Genomic DNA, 22,560 nt, shown 5'->3' with positions numbered 1-22,560 from the left:
GTTTGTCTGATCGGTAAACAAATGAATAATGTCAGTCTGGGATGGAGACGAAAAGGGGACCGCAACAAATGTTGTGTCTACAGGAGAGAGAGAGAGAGAGAGAGAGTAATTTTAGTGGTATGAGTCATATCTAGAGACATATAGGGTGTGTGAGATAATCCCATAGAGAGAAAGACAAAGTGAAAGACGAGTGGAGACTGTGTGTATGGCGGTGAAAAAGAAAGCTTAGGTACCTAGTGATACCAGAGAATATAATAGACGTGAGAGATAATGAAAACCATGTAATGTATAATGATAGGGAGAGTGTGACACTTCTCAAGGGAGACGTCGAGAGACCATGTTTGCGAGGATAGGAGAAACATGAAGTGAGCATGCAGGTGAGCTGGAGAAAAGAGAGTGATAACTACATGAAGGAGCATGCATGCGAGAGAGATGGGCGTGAAAGGAGTGAACATAAAAGGGATTCAAATATTTGAATTCGAGATGATGATACATGTAATCTATAGTCGAACCAAAATTGATCTATCAAGCATGCATACTCATATGAATTCACGCTCATCTATGTTATTTAATATGTAGATATTACTGATCCATACATTTTAGTAGAACATAATTTGGTTTAAATTTTTTGAATTCAACCTTATGATTTTGAGATTATTGTATTTGTATATCATATTATACATATAAAGGAGCAGAATTCTTTGTTGTGCTTTTGAAAGTATATATAAAAAATGATGTATATAGAATTTAAGTCCAATCGAAAATGGATCCCGCCCGAAAAAAATAGAATACAAACGGGATTCGAATTGAGTTGCACGGTAAACGTGCATTCTACAAAATTTGAACGAAGTGGGGGAAGTCACAGTAACTGCCCGAAACCAAAATCTGCGAGTTACTACTGCTTATCCCTGCCACGCAAAGCCTATCTACTCGATTTCAATAGGTTTCGATAGGGGTAGGTTTGTAATTTCACCCAAACGTGAGATAACCGCCTCTCACCCGGATTCATACACGGTGGGCGCCAAAACATAGTGTGTCCTCGGCCGAAATCGACTCCCTCCCCAATTCATACACGGTGGACGCCAAAAACAAACTCTCGCCGGCAAATAGATCGCCACTGCTTTACTCTGATTTCTTGTCTTGGTTGCAAAGCTGCCTTTGTCCAGTTTGCACCTTCAGATCCGCCATGGCATGCTCAACACTATACTCCCAATGCTTATGGTTTTCCCCTTTTATATTCCACACTAGTTAAATTAAAGTAGACTAAATTTCAGAATTGGGTCAGTCGATTTTTCAGAGCTCGTCGGAGTTCGCCGGTGTGAACGAAGGGGCTCGGGTGGGGACGGTGGTTGTGGGGGGCGGTGGTGGGGCCTCGCCGAACGAAGAAACTCGACGCGGGTGGGGGCGGGGGTGGGGGTGGGGGGTGGCGGAGGAACACAGGCGATGGGGGCCAGTGGTCCAGCAGGTGGCCCGTGCGGTGTTCTGTATGGGAAGAATCAGAGACGAGGAAGAAGAAGGGTTAGGAGACATAGGATCTTAATCCAACCGCCTGAAATGGTCGAGAGACAGCAGGGAGTTGCATTCTTAATGCGCTCTGGTTCATCATGTGTGGGCACTGCGCAACGAACATTTTATTATCCAAAATCTGCTTGCTCTTCTTTACCATCTTCCTCTTCCGTTCTTCTTTAATAAGTACTCTCTCCGTTCCTAAATACAAGTCTTTGTATAGATTCCACCATGGACTACATATGGAGCAAAATGAGTGAATCTATACTCTAAAATGTATCTGGATACATCTGTATGTGATCCATAGTGGAAATCTCTACCAAGACTTATATTTTGGAACAAAGGGAGTATGATAGTAGTACAATATGTTCCTGGTAGTGAAGAGGAGCAGGGACATTTGCAGTGTAGAGGTCTATACGGTCGGTTGTGATGGACACTTTGAGCCTCTTTGATTCATAGGATTTTGTAAACATAGGAATAGGATTTGTAGTGGCCTGCCCACTTGAATCCTATAAGAATAGCAAGGAAATGTGGGAGGCTGTGTCGCCTTTGAGAGTTACACTGATATTAACAGTACCGCACCTTCAGTTGAAGAGAACTGGTATCCGAAGCCTTTCTAGCCATACCGGCAATACTAGCACATATATTCCAGCAAGATCCACTTTGCTGATTTTACTCTGATGCTTCAGGTTTTCCCGTTATATCTACACTATGATTTATGTAGCTGCTTTGTGTCGCACTAGCAGTAGTCCACTCTTGAAGCTAAACACTGCAATGACTTACAAAATTGGCACCAAGGCACTGAGTGCCATCCTGGATGCAATGAAACTCATATGCTCCCCACCTATTGATTCTTGTTCAGAATATGATCCTAATGACTATTTTAACCTCGAGGAGTCAAAGGTAGATGGCCTGGCCTGTTCACCCATCAAGGTGCCTGTTCTAATTTGGCAAGGTTTTATTGATTGCGTGTATCTTGCATATGTTGTCTTGCATTTCTTCTACTTTGTTGCACCGCCATCTGCTTAGTTTACTCATCATATATGTCAAGATGCCATGCCCATACATTATCAATACATATTCCATCTGTCATCATACCATGTTTTTTCCACTCAAATGTTGTGCTTGTGCATCAGACATCGAAAAGGAAGAGGGTGATTGCCGAACCTGAAGGAGCACCAGCAAAGTCCTTGAAAAACATGGTGGTGCCAGAGAAATCAGACAACACCTCACTTATATTGGCTGTACAACCAGTGACACAAAACGTAGGACCGACTCCAGCAGACTGTACCCATACTTCACTGGCCACACCACTAGCCCCACCACACAGGACCTACACTCCATCAAAAGGTATACCGATTTCAGTTGCCATACAACCAGCCGTACCATAGAAAAATCTCACTCCAACAAAAAGTACAGCAAGTCCACCGTCCGAAGACCTATCCCAATTGCAGAGACGGCCAATTCCTACAGATTGGAACCCCAGTCCTCTTATTCCCAGTTTAAAAGACAATGCTTTCAATGTTGTTAGGGACTAGATGCATATATTCCCATCATGGGAAGATTATAGTGATGACAAACACCATTTTCACATCTTCCTATCCAACTTACGTGTAAGTGCTATTATTCATGGTTATTATTTTCCTGTTTTCTGTTGATTGAACACATCAATGATTTACATTACATTGTTGTAAGTAGGCGAGGGTCAATCTGGATAGTCATGACGAGCAAAGCTTGCTTGTGCTTTTCAAGGAAGCATTGCAGCTGTATTGGTGTTACCTGAGGAAATCTCACTTTGATGGCAAGTCTGTAAACGAATTTCCGGTGAAGTCTCCTATGCTAAATTTAGAAGACATTGAATGGAAAAACCTTGTTATGCACTGGTCTATGTTCCCAGGATGAGGTACTATCTATGAAATCACATGGCAATTTGAACTTCTACTTTTCCGCATCTGCCTTACGGATCTTTTCTGCAGGAAATCTGCTCGAAGAAGAATTCCGGTTTGAAAAGAACGACATGATATCACAAATATGCTGCCCGCTGCTTTGCTCTTGTTAGTACCCGTTGTCCTGTATCACTGTACTTGCATACATACATGGTTCATTATGTGACAACAGTATGCGTGATAGCTTGCTTATCAATTGTTTGCTCCAAATTATCTTATCTGTATGAATGGTTACATTAGTGTAAAATATATCCACTGCCAATGATTTTTTTAGCTCTGCATTGTTCTTGTAAGTACACGATGTTCTTTATCAATGTACTTATATTGACAGGTAGTTGTTCATGTACCATCACTCTGCAGCTTATTTTCCTTTGCCCTCCATTTTCTACACATCAGATCTATATTTACTCTTACCATAAGGTTGGATAACACCGATGGTATTGAAGAACTTTAGCTGTGCATTGCTCTTGGTTGTACCTTTTGCCTATATCGCTGCACTTACATTTATAGCTACTTGGTTATGTAGCATCACTCTTCATCTTATCTTAAATATTCTCCATTTTTTCGTATATTATCACATCTATATTTACTCTTAACAAAATGTAGAATAAAAGCAATGCTTATGAAGAAGATTCTATGGTAAACTTCTTGAATTGTCCCCCCCATCAGCATGGACAAGGGCTTTACAGAGCCTGTCTTCACCAATAATGTAAGTTTGTCCTTCTCAAGCCTTCAAACTTTGTTGTGTATATTTGGTTAGGCATGACTGCAATAGCTATTTATTTTTGGTGTTTGCATCAAATTGCATGTTTAAAGTTTATTATGTAGTTCATAAACAAAAGTTTGTCCTTCTCAATTTAAGTTTTCAGTTGTACAACCAAGTTCCTTCTTCATACCATGTAAATTAAACTATACAAAGCAAGTGATCTTCTTTTGCACTGCATGTATGCTTCTGTTCTTGATCTGTAATCCAGTGGTGTGGTGAACCTACCCACTACAGCATAATGTCATATTCTGAAGTGTCTTAACTATGAACAATGTCATATCATTCTACTATTATTTAAACCATCTCTTTATTTGCGAATCTGAAATGGGATAAATTGACAGCACACTAACCATTGATACTTATGAGTTCTTGATCTGTAATCCAGTGGTGTCGTGAAGTTGCCAACTCCTTCACAATGTCATTTACTGCCATGTCTTGACCTGAACAATACCATATTGTGTTAATGAAATTTTAAACTATGTCAGTTTATTCGTCAGTAAGAAATGTGATGAATTTTCAGCACTGATACTTTTATGTGCAAAACCTGTCATCTGTCTGCTTGTTTATCTTTCATAGTGAGGAGGATATAAGTGTTAAACGAGCGCAGTCTCATCAGCTTGCTCAGCTGCTTGCGCTGCAGCTCCCCAGCAGGGCTAACCTTTCTTGAACTCTATTGAAGTGCTATCGGTTTTGTATATTATTTTTTCGGCGTGTTTATTTGCACTGGTGGCGATCTTTGATGCCCAGTCTATGTAATCTGTTGTCTGCTTGTGCTTTATAATCATAGTGGCAAACTTTGATGCCCAGTGGATGTAATATGTCATAATTTCTTTATTGTATAGTCTAGGTTTTCTCTTATTCATGATGCTGCAGTTATTTTACTATATATATATATATCCTGTCTTCACAGTAAACCGGCCAAACCGTTAAATTACGGTACATAATCGGGCCGTCATGCAAGCACGGTGTATGATCCGCATCATGGGCCCCGTCATCTTGGTCCGTTAAAAGGCCTAAATGTAAACTGGCCCACTAGTAGATTCGGGCCTTTAATAGGCCGAGTAAACCGTCGGCCCTCTTTTCGCAAGAAAACTCAATGGGCTTTTAGGAGGCTGAGAAGTAGGTTGGGCCTGAAACGTGCCGAATAGCTCACGGGCCGGCAGCAACCCGAAATGGACCCCGACCCATGATTGTGCGAATCAAATCACGGGCTTTTAACAGGCCAAAATTGTCTCGATCCTTGTTTGGCCCAATCAGATTATCGGCTGCGAGCAGGCCGATTGCAAACCGGGCCGTAGTTAGGCCCAACTATATGACGGGCTTTTAACAGGCCGAAATTAATATAGGGCCAAAATGTTAAACATGCCCTTAACAGGCCGAAACTAATATCAGGCCGAATTACTAAATGGGACATTAGCAAGTGGGCCCAAAAGCATAGCGTCCAGTTGACGGGCCGAATCTGATATGTGCCATAATTTAGCCCAAAGTCTCTTAAAGGACTAGACCTGATCTGGGCCATAATTTGGCCTAGAACGTGGTAGGCTTTTAACTGGCAGGATCTCATATGGTCCATTATTAGGCCCGGAACATGGTAGGCCATTAATGGACCGGATCAAATATGGGCCAGCATTTGGCCCAAAATATGGCAGCCAGTTAATGGGCCGGCCTACTAGGGTCCTCAAAATCTTGTGGGCTTACATCTGGGCCGACCCATTAATGTCGGCGAAATCTTGTGGACCTTTAGCTGGGCCAGCCCATTATGATCCGCAAAAATCTTGTGGGCCTTTACTTGGGCCGGCCCATTATGGCCCACAAAAATCTTGCGGGCCTTTACCTGGGCCGGCCCATTATGTCCCACAAAATCTTGTGGGCCTTTAGCTAGGCCAGCCCATTATTGTCCGCAAAATCTCGTGGGCCTTTAGCTGGGCCAGCCCATTATGGTCCGCAAAATCTTGTGGGCCTTTAGTTGGGCCGGCCCATTTAAACTTTATGGGCCGGTCCACATGTCAACATATCATAGGCGCATCTCGCCCATTGGATGAGTGACACATGTGCCAACGCGGAGCTGACACGTGTTTCCTCTAGCCAATGATGATTTTACACATGGAAAATCCCCATTGGTCCGGGCTGTTAACGGGTTATCGGATCCAAAACCGGAGCCGGTAGCTTAACGGCGTTCCGTTACGGTGGATGCCACGTGTCGGTCACCCTTAACGAAAGGACTTCTGTGACGCGCGATTTATCGTCATGGAAGTGGACACTTCCGTGATGATAATTTTGGTAATGTCATGGAACACTTCTACGACAGCACATGTATGACTATCTTGATTCTGTCATAAAATTGTCATGGATGTACATGCATGAAAAAAACATGACCTACTGTGACAAACACGTATTATCACGGAAGTGTATTTTTTGTGCTGGTAGCTTCTCCTAAAGTGATTTCCATAAAAGTGCCTCCCGCAACCGAATCTAAAAGATTTCTAGAAGCAAAATTCAATCTGGCATAAAACTTTTGTATGATCATCCATAAATTTAATCCATGAGTAGGGAAATTGCGAATCATTAATTTCATCCTCTCCCAAGATTGTACAACATGTTCATGATCAAGTTGCTTAAAATTCATAATATCATTTCTAAGAGAGATGATCTTAGCGGGAGGAAAATACTTAGAGATAAAAGCATCTTTGCACTTATTCCATGAATCAATCTATTTCTAGGGAAAGACGAAAACCAAGTTTTAGCACAATCTCTAAGCGAAAATGGAAATAGCTTCAATTTAATAATATCATTATCCATGTCTTTCTTCGCTTGCATATCACACAAATAAACAAAGTTATTTAGATGAGTAGCGGCATCTTCACTAGGAAGGCCAGAGAATTGATCTTTCATGAAAAGATTCAGCAAAGCCACATTAATTTCACAAGATTCAACATCGGTAAGAGGAGCAATCAGAGTGCTAAGAAAATCATTGTTGCTGTTATTGGAGAAATCACACAATTTAGTATTATCTTGAGCCATCGTGACAAACAATCCAACACACAAGCACACAAGAGGCAAGCGAAAAAGAGGCGAACGGGAAAGAGAGGGCGATAAAACGGGAAGGGTGACGTGGGGGAGAGGAAAATGAGAGGCAAATGGCAAATAATATAATGCGAGGGAGAAGAGTTTGTGATGGGTACTTGGTATGTCTTGCCTTGTGCGTAAACCTCCCCGGCAACGGCGCCAGAAATCCTTCTTGCTACCTCTTGAGCACTGCATTGGTTTTCCCTTGAAGAGGAAAGGGTGATGCAGCAAAGCAGCATAAGTATTTCCCTCAGTTTTTGAGAACCAAGGTATCAATCCAGTAGGAGATTACACGCAAATCCCTCGTACCTACACAAACAAACAAGAACCTCGCAACCAACGCGATAAAGGGGTTGTCAATCCCTTCATGACCACTTGCGAAAGTGAGATCTGATAGAGATAATAATAAGCTAAATATTTTAGGTATTTTTTTGATATATATTGGAAAGTAAAGATTGCAAAATAAAGTATATCGAAAACTTATATGATGGAAAATTGACCCGGGGGCCATAGGTTTCACTAGTGGCTTCTCTCAAGATATCATAAGTATTACGGTGGGTGAACAAATAACTGTCGAGCAATTGATAGAAAAGTGCATAGTTATGAGAATATCTAGGCATGATCATGTATACACGCATCACGTCCGCAACAAGTAGATCGAAACGATTCTACATCTACTACTATTACTCCACACATCGACCGCTATCCAACATGCATCTAGAGTATTAAGTTCATAAGAACAGAGTAACGCATTAGGCAAGATGACATGATGTAGAGGGATAAAATCAAGCAATATGATATAAACCCCATCTTTTTATCCTCAATGGCAACAATACAATACGTGCCTTGGTGCCCCTACTGTCACTGGGAAAGGACAACGCAAGATTGAACCCAAAGCTAAGCACTTCTCCCATTGCAAGAAAGATCAATCTAGTAGGCCAAGCCAAACTGATAATTCGAAGAGACTTGCAAAGATAACAAATCATACATAAAAGAATTCAGAGGAGATTCAAATATTTTTCATAATAATCTTGATCATAAACCCACAATTCATCGGATCTCGACAAACACACCGCAATAAGAGTTACATCGAATAGATCTCCAAGAAGATCGATGTGAACTTTATATTGATATTCAAAGAGAGAGAAGAAGCCATCTAGCTAATAACTATGAACCCAAAGGTCCGTGGTAAACTACTCACACTTCATCGGAGAGGCTATGGTGTTGATGTAAAAGCCCTCCATGATCGATTCCCCCTCCGGTGGAGCGCCGGAAAAGGCCCCAAGATGGGATCTCACGGGTCCAGAAGGTTGCGGCGGTGGAAATAGGGTTTCGTGGTGCTCCTGGATGTTTTCATGGTATGTGGATATATATAGGCGAAAGAAGTCGGTCACGGTAGCCATGAGGGGCCCACGAGGGTGGGGGGTGTGCCCACCCCCTAGGGAGCGCCTCCCTGCCTCGTGGCCTCCTCGATTGCTTCTTGACGTCCACTCCAAGTCTCCTGGATTGCGTTTGTTCCTAAAATAACTCTCCTGAAGGTTTCATTCTGTTTGGACTCCGTTTGATATTTGTTCTGTACAAAACACTGAAATAGGCAAAAAAACCAGCAATTTGGGCTGGGCCTCTAGTTAATAGGTTAGTCCCAAAAATAATATAGAAGTGCTTAGTAAAACCCGTAAACATCCAAAATGGGTAATATAATAGCATGGAACAATAAAAAATTATAGATACATTGGAGACGTATCAGTCACCGGCGCGACACCTTGATCTCATCTGTAGCATCGTTGTCGTCTCGCCACCTATTGTTACTACGACTATCGCTACCGCTTAGTGATAAAGTAAAACAATTACATGGCAATTGCATTGCATACAATAAAGCGACAACCGCAGGCTCCTGCCAGTTGCCGATAACTTTGTTACAAAACATGATCATCTCATACAACAATTATATCACATCATGCCTTGACCATATTACATCACAGCAAGCCCTGCAAAAACAAGTTAGACGTCCTCTACTTTGTTGTTGCAAGTTTTACATGGCTACTACGGGATTCTAGCAAGAACCATTCTTACCTACGCATCAAAACCTCAACGATTTTTCGTCAAGTGTGTTGTTTTAACCTTCAACAAGGACCAGCGTAGCCACACTCGATTCAACTAAAGTTGGAGAAACATACACTCACCAGCCACCTATGTGCAAAGCACATCGGTAGAACCAGTCTCGCGTAAGCTTACGCATAATGTCAGTCTGAGCCGCTTCATCCAACAATACCGCCAAATCAAGCTATGACATGCTGGTAAGCAGTATGACTATTATCGCCCATAACTCTTTGTGTTCTACTCGTGCATATAACAACTACGCATAGACCTGGCTCGGATACCACTGTTGGGGAACGCGGTAATTTCAAAAAAACTTCCTACGATCATGCAATATCTATCTAGGAGATGCATAGCAATGAGAGGGGAGAGTGTGTCCACATACCCTCGTAGACCGAAAGCGGAAGCGTTTAGTTAACGCTGTTGATGTAGTCGAACGTCTTTGCGATCCAATCGATCCAAGCACCGAACATACGACACCTCCATGTTTAGCACACATTCAGCTCGATGACGTCGCTTGTACTCTTGATCCAATTGAGGCCGAGGGGTATTCTCGTCAGCACGACGGTGTGGTGACAGTGATGATGAAGTTACTGGTGCAGGGCTTCTCCTAAGCACTACGACGATATGACCGAGGTGTGTAACTGTGGAGGGGGGCACCGCACACGTCTAAACAATTGTCAACTTGAGTGTACTAGGGTGCCCCATGCCCCTGTATATAAAGGAGCAAGGGGGAGGCCGGTCGGCCCCTGTAGGGCGCGCCCCAAGTAGGATTCCTACTAGGAATCCTATTCCTAGTAGGTTTCCAACAAGGGGACGGGAGGGGGAAGGAAGGAGAGGGAGAGAGGGATGGCAAGGCGGGCTCCGCCCCCTCTTCCTTGTCCTATTCGGTCTCAGGGGGAGGGGGCGAGCGGCTACTCTGGCCGGCCCCCCCCCCTCTCTCTCTCTCTCCACTAGGGCCCATCGAGGCCTATTAGTTCCTCGGGGGTTCTGGTAACCCTCCGGCACTCCGGTTTTATCTGAAACTTCTCCGGAACACTTCTGGTGTCTGAATATAGTTGTCCAATATACCAATCTTTATGTCTCAACCATTTTGAGACTCCTCGTCATGTCTGTGATCACATCCGGGACTCTGAATAATCTTTGGTACAACATATCACATAAACTCATAATACTAATCGTTATTGAACATTAAGCGTGCAGACCCTACGGGTTCGAGAACTATGTAGACATGACCAAGACACGTCTCCGGTCAATAACCAATAGCAGAACCTGGATGCTCATATTGGTTCCTACATATTCTACGAAGATCTTTATCAGTCAAACCGCATAACAACATACGTTGTTCCCTTTGTCATCGGTATGTTACTTGCCCGAGATTCGATCGTCAGTATCTCAATACCTAGTTCAATCTCGTTACCGGCAAGTCTCTTTACTCGTTCCGTAATACTTCATCCCGCAACTAACTCATTAGTCACATGCTTGCAAGGCTTATAGTGATGAGTATTACTGAGAGGGCGCAGAGATACCTCTCCGTAACACGGAGTGACAAATCCTAATCTCGATCTATGCCAACCCAACAAACACCTTCGGAGACACCTATAGAGCACCTTCATAATCACCCATTTATGTTGTGACGTTTGGTAGCACACAAAGTGTTCCTCCGGTATTTGGGAGTTGCATAATCTCATAGTCTGTGAAAGTTGTATAAGTCATGAAGAAAGCAGTAGCAATGAAACTAACACAATCATAATACTAAGCTAACGGATGGGTCATGTCCATCACATCATTCCCTAATGATGTGATCTTGTTCATCAAATGACAACACATGTCTACGGTTAGGAAACATAACCATCTTTGATTAACGACTAGTCAAGTAGAGGCATACTAGGGACTATATGTTTTGTCTATGTATTCACACACGTACCAAGTTTTCGGTCAATAGAATTCTAGCATGAATAATAAACATTTATCATGAACTAAGGAAATAAATAATAACTTTATTATTGCCTCTAGGGCATATTTACTTCAGGATCTATCGTAGTCCTTCCAATAAGTAAGAGTGTCGAACCCAATGAGGAAATGACAAGCGGTTTTTCAGCAAGGTATTCTCTGCAAGCACTGAAATTGTTGGTAACAGATAGTTTTGTGGTAAGATAATTCATAACGGGTAACTATCGTTGTCAAAACCGGCGGATCTCGGGTAGGGGGTCCCGATCTGTGCGTCTTAGGCTGATGGTAACAGGAAGCAAGGGACACAATGTTTACCCAGATTCGGGCCATCTCGATGGAGGTAAAACCCTACTTCCTGCTTGATTAATATTGAAGATATGAGTAGTACAAGAGTAGATCTACCACGAGATCGTAGAGGCTAAACCCTAAGAGCTAGCCTATGATGGTATGATTGTAATTGTGATCGGCCTTCTAAGGACCAACCTCTCCGGTTTATATAGACACGGAGAGGGCTAGGGTTTACATGGAGTCGGTTACAAGGAAGGAAACACAATATCCGGATCGCCAAGCTTGTCTTCCACGCAAAGGAGAGTCCCATCCGGACACGGGCCGAAGTCTTGAGTCTTGTATCTTCGTGCTTCAATAGTCCGGACGATGTATATAGTCCGGCTGTCCGGATACCCCCTAATCCAGGACTCCCTCAGCAGCCCCTGAACCAGCTTCAATGACGATGAGTCCGGCGCGCAGTCTTGTCTTCAGCATTGCAAGGCAGGTTCCTTTTCTGAATACTCCAAAGTAATTATCGAACACGTGGACCGTGTCCGGATTCGCAAAATGATCTTCACATACTGCGTTTTCCCACATCCAGCCTCATTGTATATTGCGAGGCGGTTTCCTTGGCACGTCTTGTCGAAGCAGAGATCGTGTCCCCTTATCACGAGATTCTCATCAATACGGGTATGGGTAATCCAAGCGCACCGCTAATCGCAGCGAGTGGGAGGCAAACGGGTTCCACCAGGCAAGTGGGGAGGCACAAAAAGCATTTACCGCCCCTATAAAGAGATGTGGTCTCTTTCTCTTTACCCACGCCTTCTCCTTCCGCTAGCCCATTCCCCTCTGTTCGAGCCCTAATGCCCAGACACTCTTCTTTTCCATCGAAGAGAGGTTTTCCAAAGATGTCCGGATCCGGATCAGGAGGCAGATGGATGGCCTCTATCGTCCGGGAGAAGGATATCAAGAAGCTCCGGGAAGCCGGGTATCTGGCCAAGAAGATCGGCCACCGTCTCCCACCGGCGGGACAGGTCGTCCCCACTCCGGAGCCTTCCGAGAGAGTCGTGTTCCTTCCCCACTTCGTCCGCGGGCTCAGGTTTCCCCTCCACCCATTCGTCCATGGAGTCATGTATTACTATGGGATTGATTTTCATGACCTTTCCCCCAACTCTTTTCTCAATATCTCGACGTTCATCGTCGTGTGTGAGGCCTTTCTCCAGATTTCGCCTCACTTCGGCCTGTGGCTGAAGATTTTTAATGTGAAGCCCAAGGTGGTGAGTGGCGAACACGCCGAGTGCGGCGGCGCCATGGTGAGCAAGATGCCCACGGCCGTTTGGCCGAAGGGCGCCTTCAATGACTCCGTCAAGGAGTGGCAGCAGCAGTGGTTCTATATCACCGAACCACGCGGCAAAAAGTGGGCTGCAGCCCCCGAGTTCAGATCCGGAGCTCCATTGCGGCTCATGTCCTAGCCCAAGAAGGGCCTGAACTGGTCCTCGTCCGATGAGCTGTCACTGATCCAGACGCGCGTTCAGAACGTGGTTGACAAGGACGTCAAACTCGTCGACGTAGTCCAGGTGATGCTAGTTCGCCTGGTTCTCCCTTGCCAGCACCGAGCCTGCACTTTGTGGGAGTTCGACCCAACCCAGCACCAAACCCTTCAGGAGCTCTATGATTCCTCCCACAAGGATATCTGGAAGGTGCTCTTCAAGTCCTCCAAATCGTGGCCGGACTCCGCCGAGGACCGTGGGTATCAATTATCCCATTCTACAAGCCCGGTAAGTTACAGCCACGCCCTGTCCATCCCTGCTTCAGTTGGCATGTCATGAGGGGGACATTTTAATCGTGTTTCATCATGACCTCAGGGATGGATAAAGAAGGTGGAGCGGATACATTGTCCGGCCCCGCTGCCGAAGGAACCGACCGGACCTCTTCTAACAAAGATGCTGGTCCCCACGCCTTACGAGGCGCCAAAGAAGGAGGCCTCCAAGAAGGTCAAGAAGACCCGGAGTGGCCTCCGTCGCCGCGAGGCTTCGGACGCCAAATCCGAAGACTCTAGCGATGCTCCTTCTTCCGAAGAGGAAGAGGAGGAAGCAGAAGAGGACGAGCCTCACTCTGAAGGTGGGAAGAAGCGCGTGGCTTCCCCGTCCCTGGAGGCCGAATCGCCCAAGAGGGGGAGAGGTTCCCATCCAGAGGCATCCACCACGGCTGCCGATAACAGCCCGGAGTGGGATCCCAGGGCCCAGCCCCAGGAAAAATCGTAAGTAACCGAAATCCGAATGTGCCTATGCATCCAGGGTCGTCTGGGTATAGTAGTTTTAACTATTGCCATATCCCGTGCAGCCCGGCGAGGTCTCCTGCGGGACAGTCCTCATTGGAGGATTCGTTAAGCTCGGATGCTGTGGCGAGCGAGACGCCTCCGGAGGCTCCTTCTCCGAAGTCTAGGCATGATGCCGAGGTGTCATCTCAAAGAGACCCAGAATAGGGGGGCATGTCTCTGGAGCCAGACCACAGCCGAATAGGGTCCTGGAGACCTTTACGGCTCCAGGATTGGGCGACCGGCCACCTTCAACGGAGGGAGGCCTGCCTGTTCCGCCGGTAACCTCTGTCCATGCAGAGTTGCCGGGCGGTAATCGACAGCGTTGAAGAACGCGTCTATCATCGATGAACATCGGACCCTCATGGGTGCGGTGGTTGGAAAGATTCAGTCTGCTGAAAGCGGGCTAAATGAGTCCTGCCTTGGCCTTATAAAGGATTTTGAGGTATGGTTTCTGAGGAACCTTTGAGGAATTATCATAATATGAGCAGTAGCCCCTGATACACTATCCAGCGAAAGAGAGGGAGCCGGGCAGGGGATCAAATCATTTGTTAATGACGTGTACCTCTTTGTTCAAAAACAGGCGTGTGCGGAGAAGATGTCTGCTCATAATGCGGAAGTGTCCGAACTGAAGCAGAGCCTGGAAAGGGCCGAGGAAGAACTTGGCCGTGTGAAGAAGCAATTAGAGGATAAGCAAGGTATGTTGAAACATTGTCTTGCATTAGGCACGAATGAGTAATTGTGCCTATTGAAAAGTATTTTTGTTGTATGCCCTAGGAGCGAGTGCCGAATATGAGGCACTGAAGAAGGCTGTGGCTGATGCCAACAAGAAGGCTGCCGCCGAGCAGGCGCTTCGTGAAAAACACGAGGCTAGGGTCATCACAGCCGAGCGGGAGCTCCAGGAGGCTGTGAAGAAAAGAGAGGGCTTGGAGCAGAGTCTGGTAGGGAAAGAATCCGAACTCTCCCAAGCTCTCCAAGCCGCAGAAGATGCTCGGAAAGAAGCCCGAGGTGCTGTACGGGACATTCAGGAGGCCCGGAAAGTTGCGGCTGGTAAGGCCTGTTGTATTCATGGCCATGTTTACATGATAGCGGGGAGAACTCTAAGCGACAAGCTGAATTCTTGTTTTGACAGGGGCGTTTGCGGATCTGCCTCGCAGCATATCAGATGCCGCCCAATTTTACCGGACCGAGGAGAAGAAGTTTGTGGAGAGAAATTTCTGGTCACAGTATTTGGTGCGGAACTATCCGGTGCCTTTTACGATCAGCTGAAGTAGTTGTCGAACTGCACCAGGCGGCCAAACTAGCCATGAAGGACTTGGTTGTCCGGCTGTGGCCTGCGGAGCCAATTCCAAGCAGTTACTTCGGACTCGTGAAGCAGATTGTGGGCGCCTGTCCTCGGCTTGAGGCTATCAAGCGATTAGTCTGTATAGAAGGTGCGCGCATGGCGTTTTCCCATGCAAAAGTGCATTGGGGGAAGCTTGACGCGGAGAAGCTGATGACTGAGGGGCCGCCGGAGGGTAAGGAGCACTGCAAGCCCGAGCTGTACTATGAAGGTGTACTGAAAGGGGCCCGCCTTGCGGCGGATAAGTGTGCCAAAGACATTATAATACCCTGAGGGCATTCATGCCGCTTTTTGTAATATGAGATAATGGCATTTTTATTATATATTCCCTGTTTTGTTTGAACATATGTTCTTCCTGTGCGGCTGTTTATTGTATGTAAATCCTGAGAGTTGGCCAGTCGTCGGCTTCTACCCCCACGTAAAAAGAATACATGGGTGTTCGGGATATATCTGAACGCTCTTTATCCCATGGTTGGGTCCTTTTAAGGAGGTGTTTCTCACCACGAACCAGGCAATCGGACTATAAGGCTTTAGTACTCTCACTTAGCCATAGCAATTCGAGTATGGTCGGCACAGCCCCTAGTGTTCGGAAGGCCGAACTAGGGGCTCTATTGGTGCCTGATCAGAAGACCAACCCGTTGCACTCTGCATTTATAATGGCGTTGCGCGGAATAAATCTTTAAGGATTTTACAACCTCTCGAACAGCTGACCAGCTCTCGCTGCATCAGGACAGTCGGTTTTCGGCTTTCTCTACTGAGGTGCTCGTCCGGCAGAACCGGGACACAATCATAGTAGTTCTCCCAGCGCTACCTTAGCCGATAGAACGAAATGTAAGGTACCAAAACATGGGAGCCGAGTAAACCCAACCAATGACCCAAGACATGATTCAGACCTGATGCATATAATGCTATAAGTTCGGGGTGCCGAGCGACCGAAAAGGTGGTCGGACTTTTATTGCCGTACTGTGAAGCCCCTGGCACAACCGGGCGTAACACGAAGCGTGGCTACCGTTTTTTGGCAAAGAGGCGTCGGTGATAAACGACGGCCGGTAAGTGTTATTTATGTCTACGCATTGTAGTAGGGTGATATGTCTATGCATATGAGTACGATGTATGATTATGAAAAGAGTTGTTTTTTAGCGGAACCTGTGATGGCCAGACTGGAGGGGGTTGTGAGTGGATCAAGAGTGAATCCAAACTGCCTTCTACCTGCATGTTCCTGCCATTGTGTGTCCGGGCTGATTCCAGGCCGCCAATCATGTTCTGCGTCAAAGTTAGTTTGTAAAGGCAAATGCTTGGAGGCAACTGAATGTCCACTTGTGGTTGGTCTAAGGGTTCCTGATCGGACCATGGTGAACCCAGCCGTTATACCGTGAAGTAGCACGGACTCCTCAGTTGGTGTCCGGATAGTTGGCTGGCATATCAAAATTTTGATAGGCATGCGCGACTCGCTACTTCGGCAGCTCTATGATTTCCACTCTAAGGGTGGTGTCCGGCCTTGCCCGTGGGCGTGATTATATCACATGGTGTTGGCCTAATGGTTTCTCACGTGGAATCTAGTCAACGTGGTTCGTCCCATTGGCATATGGTAAATTACCGTATGAGGGGAAGGTGCCGAAGAATTACTCTTTGGCGTGGTATTTTTTGGTGATTCGAAAACAACCGTTAGGGCGGTGGGCCAATAAACTTGGCCTTTGCACCTGGCATCCTTTAGAAGATGTTATTTGTGATTTCTTGCCCGTGGGGGCTTTGTGTGTCATGGAGCCCCCGGACTACTAGGTCTAGGGGTATGGCAATTGAATTGTTGTGGTAAGTGTGATCGGGGGCGATCGGCTGTACTTTTATGCTCTAGGAGGTCTCTTGAGTAGACGTCTCCCCTCATTGTTTCTGACACGCGACCGGTCGTTTTTTTTTTGAGGATTCGGCATTCTCTATTGGTATGCTTTGTCGTCCTTCTAGGAGTACCGTGAATTTCACACGGTTGATCGAGTGTGTGGCTCGGGCCAGATAGGCTTGAGCTATTCTTTGTCCGTTGACCGGACTGGGAGTTGCTGGACTTGGCACCAGCTTCCTTGACTTGACGTTTATGACCATTGCGCCGAGGCTTGAGGATGCCTCTTCGTGTATCCTTCTTAATGTCTTGGCCCGTAGTGATGTGTGGATGTCGGGGTGTGTGCCTTGGGTTCTCCTGCTTAGGTTGAGGTTTGCCAGTTGTGCCGCGTATGCCCTTTGTTGGGGTGGTCGAGTCCGTACTTTTCGGTGGCCAGGATCTTGGTCCACCTATCCACTAGCAAATCTTGGTCAGCTTTAAGCTGCTCTTGCTTTCTTTGCAGGCTCCTTGCCATGGCCATGAGCCATCGCTTGAAGTGAACTTGTTCCACTAGATCTTCAGGCACGCCGAATTCGTCATTGCCGAGGCTTAGCTCATCTTCGGAGGGGGGTGTATAGTTGTCCCTCTCCAAGTATCCCACGTGGCCGGTCCGGCCTGCTTGAAGGTAAGCTGATCAGGGTTGTATTCATCTTTAGCACCATTTGTATTGTTTTCGTCTCCTGGGCCAGCATCGCTGTGGCGGGGCTTGGGGCGGCGCCGACGACGCCCATGCTTTGCTTTTCACCCTGAGGGGTTATCCTCCGTTGCCTCGTCGCCATTGGTTTCCTTCGGAGTGTCCACCATGTATATCGTATGAGGAGGTGGCCGTCCACCGCCCTGTGAGCGGTGGCTCCTGTACTTCTCCTGCATTGTCGTGCATAACGTCGATGTCTTCGAAGTTGAAGTCAAGCACGTCGGTTAAATCATCGACCGTGGCAATGAAGTGGGTGGTGGGTGGGCAGCGAATTCCTTTGTCGCCTGCTTCCCACTCAAGCCGGACATAGTTCAGCCCATAGCCTCCTGACAAAGAGAGAGACTTTAGTGAGTTCAGCATGTCGCCAAAGGGCGAGTGCTGGAAGATGTCCGCAGCGGTAAACTCCATTACCGGAGCCCAACCGAATACGAGTCCGGGGGCCCGGGGTTACAGGCTTCCACAGAGGTGAGACCTGTATTCGGCTCCACCGCTGATGAGTGTGCGGCCTGCTGGGGCGAGGTCCACCCCTCCGTCCTTAGGCAACACAACCTGCTCCGGATTTAGATCCGGGGCTACTGCAGGGGTGATATACCGAGCATCGTCCGGCAGCAGGTCTAAGCCATGCTCATCATAATTGTTCGGTGCTCGGCGCAGGCCCAAATCCATCAAAGATCAAATCTCCGCGAGTATCCGCCGTGTAGTTCAAGTTTCCGAACCTGACCTGGTGGCCAGGGGCGTAGCTGTCCATCTGCTTCAGATGGCCAAGCGAATTGGCTCGCAGTGCAACGTCGCCGAACATGAAGATCTGTCCGGGGAGAAAAGTCTCCCCCTGGACCGTGTTGTTGACGATTGAAGGAGCCATCAAGCCCTGCAGCGACGACACAGAGGAACTCTCAATGAAATCACCAATGCCAGTGTCAAAACCGGTGGATCTCGGGTAGGGGGTCCCGATCTGTGCGTCTTAGGCTGATGGTAACAGGAAGCAAGGGACACAATGTTTACCCAGGTTCGGGCCCTCTCGATGGAGGTAAAACCCTAATTCTTGCTTGATTAATATTGAAGATATGAGTAGTACAAGAGTAGATCTACCACGAGATCGTAGAGGCTAAACCCTAAGAGCTAGCCTATGATGGTATGATTGTAATTGTGATTGTCCTTCTAAGGACCAACCTCTCCGGTTTATATAGACACCGGAGAGGGCTAGGGTTTACATGGAGTCGATTACAAGGAAGGAACCACAATATCCGGATTGCCAAGCTTGTCTTCCACGCAAAGGACAGTCCCATCCGGACACGGGCCGAAGTCTTGAGTGTAGTATCTTCGCGCTTCAATAGTCCGGACGATGTATATAGTCCGGCTGTCCGGATACCCCCTAATCCAGGACTCCCTCAGTAACAAATAACAAAAGTAAACAAGGTGCAGCAAGGTGTCTCAATCCTTTTTGTAGCAAAGGACAAGCCTGGACGAACTGTTATATAAAGCAAAGCGCTCCTGAGGACACATGGGAATTATTGTCAAGTTAGTTTTCATCATGCTCATATGATTCATGTTCGTTACTTTGATAATTTGATATGTGGGTGGACCGGTGCTTGGGTGCTTCCCTTCCTTGGAAAACCTCCCACTTCTGATTAACCCCTGTCAGAAACATCCGCAACTACGAAATAAGAATTAAGATAAATCTAATGATAGCATGAAACATATGGATCCAAATCAGCCCCTTACGAAGAAACGCATAAACTAGGGTTTAAGCTTCTGTCACTCTAGCAACGCATCATCTACTTATTACTTCCCAATGCCTTCCCCTAGGCTGAAATCATGGTGAAGTTTCATCTAGTCAACGTTCACATAACACCACTAGAGGAAAGACAACATGCGTCTCATCAAAACATCAAACGATTACATCTTGTAGTTGATTAGTATATGGTTTATTTGGTGGAAGACTATACGTTTAGATCCATTATGCTATTTAATACCCCTCTGATCTTTAGCATGATTATCATTTGTGAGTAGTTACTTTTGTTCTTGAGGTCATGGGAGAAATCTTGTTGCAAGTAATCATGTGAACTTGATATGTGTTCGATATTTTGATGGTATGTATGTTGTGATTCCCTTAGTGGTGTCATGTGAACGTCGACTACATGTCACTTCACCATATTTGGGCCTAAGGGAATGCATTGTGGAGTAGTTATTAGATGATGGGTTGTGATAGTAATAGAAGCTTAAACCCTTTTATGCGCTATCCGTAAGGACTGATTTGGATCCAAAAGTTTAATGCTATGGTTAGATTTCTTCTTAATACTTTTCTCGTAGTTGCATATGCTTGTGAGGGGGTTAATCATAAGTAGGAGGTTTGTTCAAGTAAGAACAACACCTAAGAACCGGTCCGCCCACATATCAAATTATGTAAGTAGCGAACACAAATCAAACCAACATGATGAAAGTGACTAGAGGAAATTCCCGTGTACCGTCAAGAACGATTTGCTTATCACAAGAGACTGTTTTGGCCTGTCCTTTGCCTCAAAAAGATTGGGCTACCCTGTTGCACATTTGTTACCATTGATGACCCACAATTATAGGGGATCTATCATAGTCCTTTCAATAATTAAGAGTGTCGAAACCAACGAGGAGCAGAAGGAGATGACAAGCGGTTTTCAGCAACGTATTCTCTGCAAGCACTAAAATTATCAGTAACAGATAGTTGTGTGATCAGATAATTTGTAACGGGTAACAAGTAACAAAAGTAACTAAGGTGCAGCAAGGTGGCCCAGTCCTTTTTGTAGAAAAGGACAAGCCTGTACGAACTCTTATATAAAGCAAAGTGTTCCCGAGGACACATGGGAATTACTGTCACCCTAGTTTTCATCATGCTCATATGATTCATGTTCGTTACTTTGATAATTTGATATGTGGGTGGACTGGTGCTTGGGTGCTGTCCTTCCTTGAAAAAGCCTTTGACTTATGATTAACCCCTCTCGCAAGCATCCACAACTATGAAAGAAGAATTAAGATAAATCTAACCATAGCATGAAACATATGGATCCAAATCAGCCCATTACGAAGCAACGCATAAACTAGGGTTTAAGCTTCTGTACTCTAGCAACTCATCATCTACTTATTACTTCCCAATGCCTTCCCCTAGGCCCAAATCATGGTGAAGTGTCATGTAGCCGACATTCACATAACACCACTAGAGGAAAGACAACAAACATCTCATCAAAATATCGAACGAATACCAAATTCACATGATTACTTATAACAAGACTTCTCCCATGTCCTCATGAACAAACATAACTACTCACAAAGCATACTCATGTTCATAATCAAAGGAGTATTAATTATCATTAAGGATCTGAACATATGATCTTCCACCGAATAAACCAACTAGCATCAACTACAAGGAGTAATCAACACTACTAGCAACCCACAGGTACCAATCTAAGGGTTTGAGAGGAGATGGTGCTGGTGAATATGTTGATGGAGATTGACCCCCTCTTGATGAGGATAAATGGTGATGACGATGGCGATGATTTCCACCTCAGGGAGGGATATTTCCCTGGTAGAACAGCTCCGCCGGAGCCCTAGACTGGTTTTGCCTAGGTTTCACCTCGAGATGGCGGTGCTTCGTCCAGAAAGCTTCCCTTTGATTTTTTTCCAGGTCAAAACACACCATATAGTAGAAGATGGGCGTCAGGGGCCTGCCAGGGGGCCCACAAGGACGGAGGGTGCGCCATCCACCCTTGTGGATGGCAGGTGGGCCCCCTCTGGTGCTTTCTTCGCCCAATATTTTTTATATTTTCCAAAAATATTCTCCGTGAAGTTTTAAGACTTCTGGAGTTGTGCAGAATAGGTATCTAACATTTGCTCCTTTTCCAGTCCTGAATTCCAGCTGCCGGCATTCTCCCTCTTCATGTAAACCTTATAAAATAAGAGAGAATAGGCATAAGTATTGTGATATAACGTGTAATAACAACCCATAATGCAATAAATATCAATATAAAAGCATGATGCAAAATGGACGTATCAACTCCCCCAAGCTTAGACCTAGCTTGTCCTCAAGCGAAAGCCGATATCGAAAAATATGTCCACATGTTTAGCGATAGAGGTGTCGATAAAATAAAATATGGACATGAGGGCATCATGATCCTCTTTAGAGCAGCAACATATATTGTCATATAATTTCTTATGCTAATGTTACAATTCATTCACAAGGCAAAGTATGAATCAGAAGCTTCATTGAAAACTAACAAACTATGATCTCAGTCATTGAAGCAATTGCAATTTATTATAACATCGAAAAGAGTCAATATAAGAGCTTTTCAGCAAGTCCACATACTCAACTATCGTTTAGTCTTTCATAATTGCTAACACTCACGCGATACTTATGGGTATAAAGTTTCAATCGAATACATAGAAATATAGGGGCTTATAGTTTCGCCTCCCAAACTTTTACCTCAAGGGTAATGTCAACAATTATACTTTATGAAAACCTACAACCGAGTGGATATATATATCCGGATCTCTCCAACACATAGTGTTTGCCAAAGGAAAAAGTGTAAAAAGGAAAGGTGAATATCACCATGACTCTTGTATAAGGTAGAGGGTAAAAATAAAAGATAGGCCCTTCGCAGAGGGAATCAGGGGTTGTCATGCGCTTTTATGGTTGGATGCACAAAATCTCAATGCAAAAGAACGTCACTTTATATTGCCGCTTGTGATAAAGAACTTTATTATGCAGT

At 45.5% G+C, this 22,560-nt stretch overlaps 1 protein-coding gene across 1 annotated transcript in view; it reads left to right on the top strand.

Moving 5' to 3' along the window:
• LOC119309225 (ethylene-responsive transcription factor CRF6-like) overlaps window positions 1-17,630 on the top strand; it is a 21,783-nt gene extending 4,153 nt beyond the window's left edge. The window contains exon 2 of the mRNA XM_037585261.1: window positions 17,594-17,630. Coding sequence (XP_037441158.1) covers window positions 17,594-17,630 — 37 coding nt within the window. The remainder of the gene's footprint in view (window positions 1-17,593) is intronic.
• The last annotated feature ends 4,930 nt before the right edge of the window (window positions 17,631-22,560 follow it).

This window comes from Triticum dicoccoides, chromosome 5B (assembly GCF_002162155.2).
Source record: "Triticum dicoccoides isolate Atlit2015 ecotype Zavitan chromosome 5B, WEW_v2.0, whole genome shotgun sequence".
NCBI classification, from domain to species: domain Eukaryota; kingdom Viridiplantae; phylum Streptophyta; class Magnoliopsida; order Poales; family Poaceae; genus Triticum; species Triticum dicoccoides.
This window is presented reverse-complemented; position numbering and strand designations above follow the sequence as displayed.